This window comes from Manacus vitellinus, unplaced genomic scaffold, assembly GCF_001715985.3.
Source record: "Manacus vitellinus isolate BGI_N305 unplaced genomic scaffold, ASM171598v3 scaffold_13_pilon, whole genome shotgun sequence".
NCBI lineage: Eukaryota > Metazoa > Chordata > Aves > Passeriformes > Pipridae > Manacus > Manacus vitellinus.
The window spans coordinates 17,439,003-17,456,616 of record NW_021938999.1 but is presented as its reverse complement, the minus strand read 5'-3'; the positions used below and the strand labels follow the sequence as shown (position 1 = coordinate 17,456,616).

Below are 17,614 nucleotides of genomic sequence, written 5' to 3'. Positions count from 1 at the left end.
AGGATGGAAAACGCTGGACAAAACCAGGAAAATAAGCAAAACAAGAGATTTCTTCGTGTTACTGACCATGTCACAAATGCTGTGTGCCTGGTGACAAGGGCATTTACCTCTGGGATATACACACTGAGGAGCTCAGTCCCTATCAGCTGCCTCAGTCCTCTAGGCCTGAAGGAGGCAGAAACCAGGCATAGGTAAATCCCAACATGCTGTCTCAGGTGCACAGACAGCACAGGGGACAGGGAGTGCAAACCTTTCCCATCTTCTCAGTGGTTTTTAATACCAGCACCTGGGGAAGGAGCAGGTTATAATGGAGCACCCTGCAGTTAAACCCTTCACTGTTTGCTGGTGTTGTTTCACCTGGACTCGATGATCCTAAAGATCTTTTCCAACTAAAACGATGCTATGATTTCCCCTGGGGTGTTGTTAGGCCTCTTGGACTGAGCTGGCTGATGGCAGAGTCACATCCACTCCAGGAGCAGCCAGGAAAGCATCCTGCCTTCCCAGGTGGCATTTGCACTCTCTCTGACTGCTCAGTAACCAGCCTCATTGAATCATTTAGGTTGGAAAAGCCTTCTGAGATCACCATTAACCCAGCACTGCCAAGCCCACCAATAACCACGTCCCCAAGTGCCACATCCACATGTCTTTTAAATCCCTCCAGGGATGGTGACTCCACCACTTCCCTGGGCCGCCTGCTCCAATGCTTGACAGGGTCCCTTTTGGTGAAGAAATTTTTCCTAATATCTGAGGCCATGATTTCTCTGATATTACCTGTCATCTGCAGCCAAGGCCCATTGCACCAGGCACTGCACAAACACACAGTCAACAGAGGCTCTTCCCCGAAGATTTTTCAAGCTAAACAGAGAAGACACCTGAATAAATTGCATGAAGCCTCTCTTTAAAGAACCTGTCAGTTACACCCCTTTATAAAACCATCTGTATTAAAACAGGGAAAGACCTCTGCAAAACTTACATTCCATCTCTTTTGCTACATTCCTCGGTACAAAGCATCTGTATTTTGGCTCTATGTCATAATTACTGCCATTTTACTCTCTGTACATCACTTTAAACGTTCTGCTCCCGACAGTGGCACGATATTACATGGATACTGAAGAAAGTTTTGCTAATATCTAAACCTCCCCCGGCGCAACTCGAGGCCTTTCCCTCTCGTCCTGCCACTCGTCCCTTGGAAGAAGGGACCCAAACCCCCCCATCCCGCTGCTCCTCCCAGCCGCCAGGGGGCGCCGCGCGGCAGCGCGTCCCACCCCGGAAGTGACGTGATTGATTTCCAGCGGCACTTCCCGGGGCCGCCATGGACATCCTGAAGCGCGAGATCAGCAGGAAGCGGCAGCAGCTGGAGGAGAAGGAGCTCCTGGGGGTGAGGGCGGCCGGGATGGGCACCGAGAGCCGCCCGGGGCGCGGTCCCTCGGGAGGGCGGCGGGAGTGAGGCGGGACAGGCCCGGGAAGCGGGGTCGGAGCTGCCCAGGGCGGGGATTCGCAAACCCGGGATGAGGTTCGGGAAGGAGGAGCAGGAGTGGCCCAGGATGGGATCGGGCAGGAGCCAGGAGGAGTTTGGGTGTCCTGTGGCCTTTGGGAGTGGGTTTAGTTGTTTCTTTCAGCGGCCCTTGGTGAGCAGAGCGTGATTTGTGTCCTCACCGCAGTCCTCCCTCCTGTCCGCGGCTGAGGGAGGGTCTGAGAGCTTTGTGCGTGTGCCTAAAACCCCCACAGCAAAGCAGAGCACTGTCCGAATTTGGGTTTGGCATCAGAGGCTCTTGTAGGTCAGGCAGGCAAATCACGAAGGAAGAAGTCACAGTTCATCCTAATGAAACAAAATGCCTTGAGGTGACCACTTTTTCTAGCTGTTGTGTGTCTGGCATGTCTCTTCAAGTACATTTCTACAAGAAAGCTTGTAAAATACTTTGTACAAAGGTGATTTCTCCCATCTCCTTGATTTAATGTAAAATGACGCCTTTTATGTGGTTTGTCTAAACAACCTGGGCCCAGTTGTGCACATCTGAAGTGAAGCTTTACAACAACGACCACAAAGGCCTTTACATGGCAAAAAACATGTTCCTTTTAAAGTGCTGGCGAGCACATTGTGTGTTTGAATCTGCTTATACATATAACCTGTAAAGTCACTCTGTATTGCTGATTTCAGAGGTGCTTCCAGCTAGTTCTGTTTCCGTGGAAAAGACCCTTTCCCGTCTCTGGGAAAGGATGTAGCTGAATCCACCAAACGAAGTAAGAAAGTGTGAGCTGGTTTCACATAAGCACACGAAACTGTGAACTGGTGACAGCTCTCCTCTCTTTTAGGGAAGTAAGAAGTATTTCAAGCGCAGTGAGTTAGCTAAAAAGGAAGAGGAGGCCTACTTCCAGAGATGTGGCTACAAGGTATGGAAATTGTTCTTCCAGGGCTTTGTGTGTTTGCTTTAAAGTCTGCATTTTATTATCAATTTTAGTGTCAATGTTGTTAATGATAATTGTTGTTCTTTGTTCAATCTGTTAATGTTATACATTAGCCTGTAAATGAGAAGCCACCTGGAGAGGTATGAGTTTCCAAAACCATTTTCAATGCAGGAAAAAGATATGCATGATATGCAGCTACTTAAGTTTGTGTTATGGTTTGGCTTTAATTTCTTCTTTTATTTTATTTATTTCTTTTTTGTGGAAAGCATGAAGTGGCTCGGGATCAAAGCTTGTCTTCCTTTATTTTTTAAATTGTGCTGTTAGGCATGAACATTGGATCTGATATAGCCACCTTCCCCACCCTTACCGGGAAATAAATGGATACATTTGGATAATTTTACCCATTTGGACAATTTTCATGGTCTTGTCAAAATGTACAAAAGAAATCAGTATAGTGTGGGTGCACATCAGAGAGATCTGCCAACTTTCATGTGTTTGTATTTGGGTTTTGGCCATTGACCATCCAGCATTGGAACTGTGCAACAACAGCACTTGTGTTCTTGCTGGCAAAAATATTAGAAACAATTGGTGACCTCGGGGGCATTTTGCAACAAATGAGTGATCTGGAAGGCTTTATCTGCCTTGTAATGGTGTCAGGGCAAGAGTTTACTGAAATGGAAAGAATGTTGTTGTCATTTACAAGTGTGTGTGCCTGCCTTGCCTGCCTGATGGGACATGTCTGGGAGGGGGAATGCATTCCCTGTGGAAGACAGAGTTTCATAATCTTGTTTGCTCTTACAAGGCACAAATAGGAGCTTTGTTTTCAAGTGACCTTTACCCAGTTAGTGACTTATTCTGAAACCTTGATCTGTTTGTGAATATTTGAACATCAGTGCCAAAACCATTCTTGGAACCTGCAGCAGATAATCATGAGGAAGTTCAGTGAATCTTCCAAGTGGAAATGGCTGCATGATGCTTTTTGAGCATTAGCTTGAGTCCCTCAAAACCTCACATGGTGGCTAAAGTGGTGTCACCTGTGCTGCTGCAGCACCAGTTTTGGTGTGAAATGTAACCCTGAAAATGGTTTTAAAATAAGTTACTTTGTTAAACTTAGTACCTTTCTAGAGCCTCCCAGATTTCTGCATTTGTTCTTCACTCTGTTAGTGAGATGTGGAACACAGACTGATTTCTTTTTAAATGCAGGTGCGTTTTTGCTTTGCTTAGACTTGATAAGTTGTAATAATTTCACTTGCTTAAAGAAAGCACTGAAAGAAAAATAACTGTGGTAAAAATACTGCTTGTAATTTGGAGTCCAGCTGACAGAGTGGATCAAACCTTTTCCCCCAATGCTGCTGTCTCTTTATGATTTCAAGAATGTTTGTAAGTTAAAATTTGTATGTATCCTTCTGCCACGGGAGTATATTTCTTTTTATATATACTTTTTTTTTTACACAGTTCTTCCATATTTTCTGTCCTCTGTCAATTCCCCCTTTCCTGCACTGATGGAAGTTTTATTTTTCCCCTCCCTTTGTGTTAAACATTGATTTGATTGTACTTCCTTGTTTGTTCCAAACGTGTGCTTGTAGGATTGATTTTTTTTCTGTGTTTGCTAATACAGCATTGAATGTAGATACGTGGCTGAATCTTGTAGCAAGAGCCCCAGGGATGGATCTTTCCAGCCACATGGAGTCAGACTGACACCTGAGTGCAAGGCTAGCATGGTGGCCTGAAAGAATAAAACAGCTTCTAGTACATTAATCAAACTGGTCAACCCAAATGCAGACTGGAGCTGACAGTGTGCTGCCCATGCACAGGGAATGCTGAAGGGTGCTGTGGGATTAATTGGATTGTTTCCCTTTTAGCAAGTATGGAAAGAAAATAAATTCTAATGAGGAATCTGAGAAGAGCCAAGATGTGAGTGAGCACTGGAAATATTCCCTTGTTATAGGAATATTTCCACCAGCAATCTTCTCCTGGTTCAGAAGTGTTGAATTTGAGCTTATACAGAGAGCTGTAGCTACATGGCTGCTGTCTCAAAGTGACTTTGATCAAAGAGTTGCTTTGCATTATTAAAATATTGTGTAATGAAGAAGGAATGCTCTGTTTGAGTCAGGGACCTTCTTTTGGATTAAGAGGAGTTGTTAATGAGATCCTCTTCCTATGAGGAGTTGTAGGTATCTTTTTTTTTTTCTTTTGAACCTGGAAACCTTGTTAGAAAGATGCATTACCCAAAACGAGCACCCCTCAAAACCCAACAGGAGCTGTGGATCACTGCTAATTGTGCTCAGGTCACTGAAGCTGTAGGTAATAACCACTTTAACTGACACTGGAAGAAGCAGCTCCACTCTCTCCTTGCCCTTTGGTTTTCATTCTTGCCCCTGTGTCCTTCCACGTGCTGTGCCTGGTGAGCTGGATGAGGAGGTGAAGTGGCCTGGGAATGGTACCTGTATTTGTGGTTGTCAGATTATTTTCTGTTTGAGTCATTTTCCCCCTCTGGTTTATCACACAGCGATGCAAATGCTTTTGCATGGGTAAGGAGGGTGAAGCAGGGGCAGGAATCAACAGGTGGATTTGCTATTTTTGGCACCAGTGCTGGCATCTGCCTGCTAAAGTGACTGCCAGACTTTAGCAATTGTCCTTTCTCTAGAGACTACTTCCTGCAACCTGCAGAAGTGTTAGTTAATTACTGATAGCATCAAGAACTTTTATTGTTCTGGGAAATTCAATTACAGACCATAAAACTATGAAACTAAAGTTTTATATTGTCCTATTAAAGTTTGTGTCCCGGAGTTCTGTATCTTTACATTGACTTACCTCATTTAGCATCAATGTATGGGCTTATTTCCATCACACATTAGTAACTATGTCTGTTGAATGTAGGTACAGCAGCAGGAAGAGGAGGAGAAACCACTGGCTGCATCAAATCCAGTGCTGGAACTGGAACTGGCAGAAGAAAAGTTACCAATGACCCTTTCCAGACAGGAGGTAAAATCAATGTCCATAAACAGACCCCTAGACTTTAAAGCAAACGTATCTGAAATTTCTTGTTGGGGCTGATTTTTTTTCCAGTGACCTGTAGTTCTTATGACAGTTTTATTAAATAATAAGCTTCCATTTTTACAGTCAGCAATTAGTGATTATCTTTGCTTATCAAGGGCCTGCTCTCCAAGTGAATGCATGGGGAGATACAGATGGGTAGAGCCTTTTTGTTATATGGATTTACACAGATGCTTTATAACATTTTACAGCTCTTTCAGATGACTTCTGGAGTAGTATTCTGAATATTAGCATTATCCTTGGATAGTACTGATGATGGCATGCTGACTTTCTCCAAGACTTTTTTCCTCCAGCTTCTTTTCTTTGTAGCATATTGGTCTGAACCAAATTTAGAAACTTAAGTTTTGGAAGTTCACCTTGACCTCTAGAAGAAACAGTCCTGAAACCAGAGCAGCTGGGGCATTCTTTGCCTTTCTGAGGATAAAAATGCCCGTGTGGATGTACGTTCACAAACAGATCCATACCCCAAAGCAGGAAGTTTAGAAGTGCAGAATTAGCTCTAATCTTGGAAGTACTGAAATTCACAGCTGAGGTCATCCAAGAATGTCATGTGTCCCCTTAATTTTGCAGGATACTCACTGTTTTTTACAAGAGTTGTAACACAGACTGTTGGGTTCATGTTTGGTTTGGGGTGTGGTCTGTACGTCCTATTTACACACTTTCTCTCTGCTATTGATGCACTTGGTGTGCATGTTTTGGTCCAGGTTTAGGTATTGCTGTGCCAGAGCTCTTTCCATCCCTGTTGTTTTGGATACATTTGCAAGTTAAATGTTTGCCAGCGTGCAGCAAGACACCCAGACTGAATAAACGAAATAAGGTCTCAATATTAATTGAGTTTCTTGTTGTCCAACCAGTCTGTTTGCATAGTGAGGTGTTGACATGAAATGAAGTGTAAGCCCAATTATCAATTGTATCAATTAGCCTATTGTTTGATAGACTAAGTGAATTTAGTTCAGTTGTTTAGTTTCAGTGGTTAATTCAGAGATGGAGCTGTTCAGCCTGGAGAAGAGAAGGTTGCGTGGAGACCTCGTAGCAGCCTTCCAGTATCTGAAGGGGCCTACAAGGAAGCCAGAGAGGGACTTTTTGCCAGGAACTGTAGTGACAGGACAAGGGGGAATGATTTCAAACTGAAAGAGAGTAGGTTTAGATTAGATGTTAAGAAAAATTTACTCTCAGGGTGGTGAGGTACTGAAACAGGTTGCCCAGAGAAGCTATGGATGTCCCATCCCTGGAAGCGTTCAAGGCCAGGTTGGATGGGGCTCTGAGCAGCCTGGTCTAGTGGAAGGTGTCCCTGCCCATGGCCTGGGCGTTGGAACCATATGATCTTTAGGGTCCCTTACAGCTCAAACCATTCTATGAATCTGTGAATAATGGTAAGTATACAGAAATTTATCAAGCAATGCATGAAATAAGGAACTGGGAGAATAAAGTTCAGTTTTTGGCTCTGTCTGTGACTTTGCAAATCAGTTGAGGGAGGCTTTTTTCACCTCTGTTATATCTCCTTTTTAGTAGTAACCATTAGGTTATGGGACTGCATATTTTCCAAATGCTTAAGGATGGGAGTTTTCAGCAGATCATCTTGTAGCTGTGCTGGGACAACTTGCACCACAGTTAGTATTTTTATTGCCCAGGCAAATAAGCGAGTGAGATAATCATCAAGTTCCTTTGTGATTTTGAAAACGGTCTTTAGGCTCTGCTAGAGGGATGATTTTTGTGTATTTGTTTAAACAAGTCAGACCAGGAAGAAGTTAGGCTGTGTCAAACAGCCTGGGATTTTATGCAAAATTTAGATTGGTAATATTTGGAATGACCTTTCACTGAAATACCGTGGGAATTTTATATTTAGATTGTAAAGTGTCTGGAACATTTTTCTACTGCTTAAAAATACTGCCATTTCCTCTGCAGTCCAGCTCAGCTTGTTATTCTAAGCAAAGTAAATAAATCTATCATTCTGGGTTTTATTTTGCTTCCTTTATGCTTCAGGGAATGCTTTGATTCTTTTCAGGTTATCAGGAGGTTACGAGAGAGGGGTGAGCCCATCAGGCTCTTTGGAGAAACAGATTATGATGCGTTTCAGCGTCTGAGGAAGATAGAAATTCTTGCACCTGAAGTGAACAAGGTAAGACTGGCTCTTACTTACTTAGTTGTAGTGGGATAATCAATGAGGAACCCAGTAAAAGTTACTGAAAATCAGTTTAAGTAACTTAATTTTTAGGAAAGAAAGATAATACAGAGCAAAGAGAACTATCTGCTCTATCTCATTTATTGCCTGAGAAACTATGTTAAATGTCAGAGTTTTGTGCACAATTACAATTACATTAGAATTCAACCCCAGAAGCCTTCCAGGCCCTTGTCATTTGGAAGAGGGGCCTTCAGGTGACACTAATACCCCAGCCTGTGCTGCTCCTGTTTTTAACCAGCAGAGAACAGTCATTTACTGTTAAAACAATCCTGTGTTTGTGATTATGTGCATGCCTGAGAAGCTACAGGTAAGGAAGAGCAGGACTGCATCCTGTCTGTGTGGCATATAAATGATTTTTCAAATCCCTGGATTCCATTTCTATAGCTTGTTACAGAAACTTCAGTTTTTCCACCTTCCCTTTAAAGTAGCCATCAGTTCAAAAACTGACTAAAAGATATTACCAATTTATTCCTGTTAAAAAATGATCAGTTAAGTGAGGAGATGCAGTTGGGGTTTGCTTTGCATTTACTGTTAACCAAATTTGTAACCCTACTAAGAGAGTGATGTTTTGGATTTTCTTCCCTAATTTGTGGCAACCTGAATTGTTTTAAATGTTGTTGCTGGAGCTGCCCATAAAAGGAAAGCCTTTTCCTCTTCAAGTCTTTAAAATAAACAGATCTGAATGTTTAAAAATAAAAATTCTGCTAATGAAAGCTTCCCCTTGAGTGGCACGGATGACAGTAATAGATGTATTAGGAAATAGTCAGTTCATAAATAGGACTGTATTGGATTTGTGTGTTACATGTTTCAGCCACTCCTTTTGCTGTCTGGGGGGGATTCTGTATGTTGCTTAGTCACCACCAGTTTGTGGTTCAGACGTTTTTAGACTAGTAAATGATTAATAGAAACGTTCCAGACAGCCAAGTATGATGATGGAAGAGGGGAAATAACTGTGCATATCCATTCCCTGTGGAGTGGCTGAATTTATCTTAGGGTAAGAACTGTCATACTCCTTTATGGAGCTTTATATTTTATGTCTCAAGACAGGAATGCAAATCCCCCAACTGTGTCTAAGGCGAGTCTCTTGTTCTATTTAAAAGCAGCTTTTAACTTTGTATATATGGTTTTAAACTGATTCTGGTTTTGTAATCACCTATTCTATATTAGAGGCTTTAAAACACTTAATATATATAAAACATCCTGGTATGTTTAAATAATTTGTAATAAAAGGAAACAACATAAATGTTTTCTGTGATAGTACTGAAGGAGTGTTAAACCACGACAGAGTGTTACCTTATTTCAGCTTTTTTTAGGACAGATCTAAAGACTTGTAGAGCTGATGATGGTTATGGTCTGTTTTCTGTTTATGTTGGGGTGGTTCAGTCCATTGCTTGGAGACAATGTCTTAAAGAAAGTCCTAGAAACTGATTCTGTCCTCCATGCTTTTTTGGCAAAAACACTGTAAAAAGTCTTTTTGACAGGTATGGACATTGCAGAAGTTCATGCACCTGCTTTTTGTTAAGTGCTGAAGCAATCCTTGGAATTTAGTTTAAAGTCAGGCAACAAAGCTAAACCCTTAGTGCATGTTTTTACAGAATTTGGCTTTTCTTAAACAGCAGTTGAATGCTCACAGTGGCAGTATTGAACTGCTTTTATTTACTTGAGGTTTTTTTCCTAAATTAGTCATTTTTTTAATCTTTTCTAGGGCTTGAGAAATGACCTGAAGGCTGCTTTGGATAAGATTGATCAGCAGTATCTGAATGAAATTGTAGGCGGCCAAGAAGCAGGAGACGACGACTCCCAGAATGACCTGAAAGTCCATGAGGAGAACACTACTATTGAAGAACTAGAAGTATGGGATGGTCATATCTTAATTAAGGGATTTTAGATGTAGCATGTTGTTGTGAGAAAGCTTCAGGATTGTTTAGACAAAGTTAGCCTTGTTTTCAACAGCTAACTGAGGCATTCGGAAGTATCATTAAATAGGGAATTTAGTTTTCTAAGCCTTGAGTTGCATCGTAGGTGCTCACAGTAGACAAGTGAAAACTCAGATGGTCTTGGTTCACAGCACTTCATCAGAAAGGGGACAGGTGTTGCCTCAAAAGACAGTGATGCAGTTAGGATTCCTTCTGCAGGTGTTTCAGAGGTAGAGGATTTATTAACAACACATTACCTCGTCATAAATTCTGAAGTGTTTCCAGTGAGTATTTGAGAGGGTAGTGAGCTCAGTACCAGTGAATTATCCCTGTACAAGAAATATGGATGCTGAAAAAACAGACATACAGAAAGAATGTTTGATACATAAACATCCAGGATGGAAAAAAAAAGTGAACATCAGGAGGCAGATCACAGGAAATACAAGAAGTGCAGAGATAACGTGTCCCAGGAACTTGAGTGCAAACAGCTACTCTATTCTGAAAGAATCCTGCAGTATTTGTGAGTGAGCAGAGAGTGAGTGCCATGAAATGCATTCAGCACCTGGTATTTTAGGGTAATGTTTTGAAAAGCACATTAACTTGAGCTGAAGACTTTTATGCTTAATCTTCAAAACTCTTTGCAGGAGTTAATCTTAACATCCTTCCAAAAGCGTGTTTAAGGAATAATCTGATTTATAACTGAAAGCTTAAGTGAATACATTATTAGTAGGAAATAGTCTGGCTTTTTTGTTAGGGTGCCAGAAGTTCTGGTTTAAAATAACTGCAGTACCAGGATGGAAATCAGTTGTAATGGAGCTGCATTGTATTGATCTGTTAGTTCTCAAAATATCCTCTTCTTAGGGTAGTAGGGCAGGCTTGGTTTGAGCCATGAAAGCAGTCTTTTTCTGAAAAAGTTTGAAAACACTGCAGTCTTAATTTTATGCTACTTCAGCTGCATTACCTTGAGCATAAAGGCTTACACTGAATTGTGCTCTCAATCTAGAAGATTTTAAAAATAAAACTCACTTTGGAAATGTAAGGGCAATGGAAAACACATTATAAATCCAACTATTCATACTGGAAAATGTTTCTAAAAATTGCTGTTAGTATTAACAGTTTTGAGATTTTGGCAGGAAACTAGAATATTGGAGCATACAGCTGGTTGTGGGTTGTTTTTTTTTTGGTGGTTTGTTATTTGGTTTTTTGTTGGTTTTTTTTTTTTGATTTCTTCCCTCAAATTCACAGTTACAATTAAATGATAAAAAGCCCCAGTACATCAGAGAATTGGAATAGCTTAACAAAATAATTAGGTTAATTGATGGCTTTGGGGATCTCAAAAAAGCTGTGCACCCACAGTTCCCCTTAATACTGTGCTGTCAGACAGCTGCTAATTGTGCCAATAATTTAGTAGTTAACGAATGAAGAATTACTGTTGCATTGACTTTTTAGAAGTAAATCATATGGCCTTTTTGATATAAATGTTTTTAATAGATAAATGAATCTCAGTAGCATATATAGCTGTTTGATTCTGTTTCCTAGCCAGTGTTTTGGATTTCTGGTGGAGTTTATTACAGCTCACAATGTGGTGGGTGAGCTTTGATGTGGTGGTGGTGGTAAAATTCCAGACAAAGTGGAAATAATTGCTTTTTTCCCCCTGTTTTAGGCTTTGGGAGAATCCTTAGGACGTGGTGATGACCACTATGATATGGACATCATAACAAAGTTCTTGAAGGTAACGAACTCTTTTGGATTAATTATTCTGTAGCTGTGTCATGTTTTTACCACCGTGCAGAAACATTTCATGAATAGAAGGGTTGGTTTAAGCTGCCTGAGGAAAAAACTCACACATTGTGCTTAAGATGTGGGGTTTTTGACCTGCTTGGCACTCCACAGCCTTTGTTAGTCACAGCAGTGACTTCTGCTAGACCTGGGAAGGAGCTCTTGGGAGAGCAGCGTTCTTCAAAATCTGGTCCTGCTTTTCCAGACAAAACAAACACAGTTTTGATTTCCATGTGATAATCGAGGCACTTTTATGTAGTTGCCTCTCTGTAGTCCTGTGGCATCAAAACCTTCTGAGGAGTTTCCCAGGAACAGTGCAAACTGAATTGGAACGTCATCTGATACTGTTATGTGGAATAAGAGAATTTTAAAGTCCACAGGTTCAAGTGGATAGCAGAAAATTGCTTCCTTGTTTCCTGACAAGAAGCCTGTGTTGCCTCTCATTTGAGTCAGCCAGTCTTGGTCTAACTGTTGCGATGATCAAAGTCACAGCAAGAGTTGAAGCTTTAATGTGTGTGTATGCATTTAAGACAGGAGGGTTGTTCCTGCATCCTTGCCTGTCCTTCTGAAGGAGGCTCTTACCTTCTTAACTAGTTTTGCCGTGGTGGCCTAACCCGCTTTTCCCGTCTGATTTGCCGGGGAAGTCACTAGATGGCACCATGACACAAATGTGCTTCGTCCCGTGCAGTTTCTTCTTGGAGTTTGGGCCAAGGAGCTGAACGCCAGAGAAGATTACGTGAAACGGGGAGTGCAGGGGAAGCTGAACAGCGCCACTCAGAAACAGACGGAGTCCTACCTGAGGCCACTCTTCAGAAAACTCCGGAAAAGGGTGAATCACCTCTGAATGTCACTTTAACCCAGCATTAGTACCCTTTCCTAAGGCAGTGTTATCTTCTCTGAAGGAGAGAAGCGAGTTGATCAGAGTTTCTATCTCTAGAGCCCATGATGCCTAGTTCTGACTTCATCTTGATCAGTGAGACCTTCTGCCCACCCACTGCTTTTCCAGGTGTTGCTTAAAACATCACCTGTTCATTGGGTTGCAAACACGATAGGGAACTGGCGTTGCATTTTGCACTTTGCCACTAACTACCAGGTGTAACCACTTAATCTCTCCTGCTTCAGATCCTTCATCTAAATAACAAAGATATTTTCCTTTATTAAAGTCCTCAAGCAAAGGTAGTTGTTAAACTTTGTATAAATGCTGAGTAGGATGATTTTCCAGAGCTGCTATTCTGAAGTAAATGTCTTTTTTTTTTTTTCTTTTTTCCCCCTCTCCTGTAGACACTTCCTGCAGACATCAAAGAATCAATAACAGATATTATTAAATTCATGTTGCAAAGAGAATATGTGAAGGTACGTTTGTTTGCACTCTTTCAGCACGTTCGGACTGTCTGACTGTAAAAGAAGGAGTTTATTGCTTAAACATTCCCATTTTTTTAATTTTGAAGATACATAGCTGGAAATACGACATCTACTCAAACAAAATGAAAAACTGCTGATAAATGTTAGGCTCCAAGTAGAGTTTGATCCACAGCCCGATAGAAGATCTATTGAGGTTTGTGAAACTGCATATCTTTGCAAACATGAGGAGAATTTTTCTGGGAGATGGTTTAAGTTGCAGAGGAATCCTCTATAGGAAAACTGATATTGTAAGGTTAAATGAAGGTATTGAGTGAATAGTAATAGGTGTTGATTAATTAATTATAAATTGATTGAGGTGAACTGAGTTACTGCATATGAGATACTGTTTCGTTCCTTGGCTATGCTCACATTAACTGGCCTGGTAAGGTTGAGGTAAGTTAATGAAAAGTTTTTTTGGACAAAGGCTGCTCACTGGAGGAGGCAGAAGTACCTTGGGACAGAAGATCAAAGGCAGTGTTAGGTTTTGTTTGTAGCTGCCTTCTGAAGTGGAACTCAGATACTGGTAGCATTTGCTTAAGCAGCTCATGCATGCAGAGGAAATAGAGCTGTGTTTTGCCTTTAAATTTTTAGTATTTCTTTTTATTCAAGTAATCAAGCAAACCTGTTTTTGATACTGAAAAAAATTTAAGGTGGCCTAAGACAAGTTTAATCCAAATCATGTGAAACTAGAAAGTGAATGTGTGGGATAGATAGAGGGGTTTTGTTTTGGGGCATCTTTTTTTTCTTTTGGTTGTCATTGTTAGATGGAAATTCCCTTTCCAATGCCTTCTCAAAATAAGGAGCATGCAGGAATGTGGTATATCTCTGGGTTAATCAGCTGTGCTCCTCTTTCCTGAAAGTGCTTGGCTTTAAGTAAATGTCACAGATTTTGGAGGACATTTGGAAGTTTTGGTGTTTGGGTTTTTTTTTTTAAATTAGGCTAATTTTTCATTTTGCTTCTTGAGAGACTTGTCTCTTTTTGCCTGCTGTTGTCTTCTGTGCTTTTTGCTTTGTGCATCCTAGTGAATACTGTCAGCAACAAATTCTTACTGCTTTGTTAGTTGAAATGCTTGAATGATTTTAATTTTGTGTTGACAGCAGGCAAATGCCAGAATACAGGTTGCCCACTCAGCCTTAATTAACCCTGTTGTGACAGTCCTGGAGGTCTTTAATTGCATGTTCACATACTGTGTTTCATGACAAAACTGTATTTAATTCAGCAAGTAGGTGTTTGACTAAGACTATTCAGATTCTGCCTCATGTAGATGGTGACTAAGTCCTGTCCCTTCTCTAGATTTACTTTTAGCTCTGTCTGCAGCCCCCTGTCTTGTTCATTATTCACATCCCAGTTTGCTCAGTGCCAATTGGAAAGAATCTGCACCCACTGGTCATGATTGCTACTTCTTATTGTCTAGTTTCTGAATAGGAGGTGATAAATGAACTCTTTATCAGTGAGTTTTGTAGCTGCTCTCTAATAGAGAAGGAATGTCCTGCTCCACATCCTTGAAGTTGTTTGTGTAATTGTATCTATAAACCCAGTGTCTGTCCTCACTTGCTGCTTCTAAGTTGGCATGATTTTTTTTTTTTAGCTCAGTATTTCTCTTCCTTTCTCCCTTTCTTCCAGTTAATTTTCCTTTTGAGTTTTATCCCTATTCTTCCCCAGGGATGTTTTCTGCTATCTTGATCAGGAAATTTCAGATTGATTTACTGCTGCTACGGCTCTGGTCATAAACATTGTCACAAATGTGCTTATTTAACCCGAGATGGCCGAACTGAAAACAGTCCCAGTAAAAAGTGAATAAAACCCAGAAAAAAAAGAATAAAACCCAGTTTTAATCAAGGTAGTAAGACTGCCATATCCAGTGCTTTTTTTTTTCTCAGTCAAGTCCATAGTCCTCGCTTCCCTCAGATTTCAGCATAAATCGTGTTGGGAAGGTGTGTTGTGTAATTGGTTGGTGTTGTGCAACGAAACCCAAATCAGGGAGACTGGAGTGGGTGTTTTACTGTGTCTGGCAATGCAAAAATGCTCTGCTCCCTGCTGCTCTTCCTGTTTTTGCTGAGAGTGCCTGCACTTACTTCTTCAGGCCAACGATGCCTATCTCCAGATGGCCATTGGGAATGCTCCCTGGCCCATCGGTGTCACCATGGTCGGCATCCACGCGAGAACGGGACGGGAGAAGATCTTCTCCAAGCACGTAGCCCATGTCCTGAACGACGAAACCCAGAGGAAATACATACAGGTAATGTTGGCTTTGGAAATCCAACAGGTTTGCTTTTGAAGTTGGGGGATCTTGGAGAAATACTGGTTCCAGGTGGTGTGGTAAAAGAGCCCTGGAAACAGTTGTTTTAGTGTGGCTCAGGAATAGCATCCAGTTAATGCGTAGCTCATCCTGGATCTGAAGGCTCTTCAGTTCTGGGCCAGGAACAGTGTAATGGGTTTTTCTGAACACCAAAGCAGTTGTGAATCATACTTGATTCTCCTGAGGTCCTTCACTGCTTAACTCGCGGTTTAAACACCATGCACAGAATTTAATTCCATGAAATACAGTCCTTCTGACTATTTCTGCAACTAGATAAATGCATTCATAAATTAATTCAATTTTCAAACATGTCTCTCTAACAATCTGGGCTCAAAATTCCAGGTTTAGTTCCTCCTGTGCATCTTCATAGTCGTGTTGTGAACTTTTGGTTGTGGAATTTGTAGCAGTGCTGGTTTTCTCCTCTGACCTTTCAGCATAATGGTTGGACAGGTCTGAGGAAACAAGTCTTCTTGTATTGTTAAATGTATTTGCCTTTTGCTAGTTGCAGTTTTGTTGAGATAAAGACCTTCTGGAATAACTCTGAATCCTCCAGAGCAGCATCTTGGAGCTCAGAGCTTCTGTCAGGGGAGGTTTACAGAAATGTCTTCCCGATGAAGAGGCAGGACTCCTGTTGTTTTTCATCTTCTGCAGATGTTTGGAAGAAAATTGCTTGCAAAATGCAACTTCACCTTTCTACTCTGAGTCTCTTTGTTTTGGGGCTACAAGTATAACTTTTACTTTCTCTTCAACTATAGTTTTCTATATCATAACCTGAAAAATTATCATTGTGAATCACAGAATATGCTGAGTTGGAAGAGACCCACAAGGACCATCGAGTCCAACCCTTATTCCTGCACAGGACTCTCCCCAATAGTCACACCATGCCTGAGAGCATCATCCAGACGCTTCTTGAGCTCTGCCAGGCTTGGTGCTGTGACCACTTCCCTGGGGAGCCTGTTCCAGTGCCCAACCATGCTCTGGGGGAAGAATCTTTTTCCGATATCCAACCTAAACCTCCCCTGACACAACTGCTGGCCATTCCCTCGGGTCCTGTCACTGTGCTCCCAGCAGTTATGTGAAGCTAACATGTTTCTGATTTACAGCGACCCTGGAATCATAACATCCCAAACAAGGAGTTGTTCTGGTGCTGGGACATACTTTCCATTCTTGCCTGTGTTGAAAAGGCCAAAGCATCTTCTGTTGAATCATTTTTCCCTTAGTGAAGAGCTGCCTTCCATGATGAGTGTCTAATGGCAGGGACAGGACTTGGAGTACATGGGTACATGTCACTTGGAGTACATGTCACTGCTAAATTACATTTCCACCACAGCAGTTTGCTTTCTTCTTTGTTAGACTTTTCTGTATGACTTGAAAGAAAATAATCACAGGGTTTCTGTCACGTTGGTTTTTGGCAGCGGATGCCTTGAAAGAACTGAAAAGTCCACATTCTGTCTTTCTCCTTGATTGCTTCTTCAGTTTGCCTTTGGAGTGTCACGTGTGGTACCACATTTCTCCTCCTGAGAAGTGTTTGGTTCTATTTTCTTGGCTGTGCAGCTTGTTTTGGTTTCATAAGTTGCTATTTGCTCTTTAGAATTACTTTTAATATTCAACTTTCTTTTAAATATATTTTGTTGTGATATCATTTTCTCCCTTGGTGATAAAGAGGCATTAAAGCATTTCTGTGATCCTTCACTATGAATCTTACCACATTTCTATGGTTATGCCCCAGACTTCTCTTATTTCAGAGAGAACTTGACAATTTGCAGGGAGAAAGGTTAATAAAAGTTAAATTGAAAAAAAACACCCCCAAAAAGAATCCCAAGCCCAAAATAGCAGCCTATTCTTATTTAATTCTTCTAGTTAAGCTTAAAAATACTGTAGACCGTTATGTTTATTTGACAGCTGCAGCTTTGTTACAGATGCTTTATTATGGAATTGTCCTTGTTCTGTTAATTCCTAGGGGCTGAAGAGGCTCATGACCATTTGCCAGAAGCACTTCCCAACAGACCCATCCAAGTGTGTGGAGTACAACGCTTTGTGAGGCTCTGCAGGGGCCAAGGCATGACTCATGTTTTGGTCTCCAAGACCCAGAGAGGATGGAAGAGGCAGAGTCTGTGCTTGGACACCAAGAGGAACTTTGTGAAAAAGCAGAAAGCGGGAGATTTTCTACAGCTTCCTTTTTACAAGCCCCATTTATTTAGGTTTATTTTTAAATCTGTACTTTATGCTGAACACAAACAATACACAGCAAAGGGGGTGGGTTTTGAAGAGGTTAAGAGCAGGACAGTGACAAGGGGACAGTGGACAAGAGCCTTGCTTTTATTTCAGTTTGTTATTCAGACTGAACTGTTTCCCATATTTTAGAGCTTTAGTTGAGACACAGCCCTGCAAGGAGCATATGTGGAGCTTTTTTTTTTGGCTGCTTTTGCATTGGAGACTGATGTGGGGAGATGATTAGAAGGAAGCAGTTGAATCTGAAACTTGGTTATTTCTGTAAATATAAAGACTTTATTGGCTAATCTTTCATGTGGTATTTATCAGGAATTAAAAAAAAAAGGTTTGTATATTTCTCA

The 17,614-nt window shown here is 41.2% G+C and overlaps 1 protein-coding gene across 2 annotated transcripts; it reads left to right on the top strand.

The window, feature by feature from the left end:
* Positions 1-1,248: 1,248 nt before the first annotated feature.
* Positions 1,249-17,614, top strand: PRPF18 (pre-mRNA processing factor 18). 2 transcript variants are annotated; one of them, XM_018068126.3, is made up of 11 exons: positions 1,249-1,378; positions 2,314-2,391; positions 2,520-2,546; positions 5,287-5,391; positions 7,469-7,582; positions 9,351-9,497; positions 11,225-11,293; positions 12,029-12,169; positions 12,622-12,693; positions 14,826-14,981; positions 17,002-17,614. In XM_018068126.3, the coding sequence occupies exons 1-11, from the start codon at positions 1,313-1,315 to the stop codon at positions 17,080-17,082; spliced, it is 1,056 nt and encodes a 351-aa protein (XP_017923615.1). In that variant the 5' UTR covers positions 1,249-1,312; the 3' UTR covers positions 17,083-17,614. The 2 variants fall into 2 exon arrangements, with proteins under 2 accessions (XP_017923615.1, XP_017923616.1); XM_018068127.3 differs by lacking the exon at positions 2,520-2,546.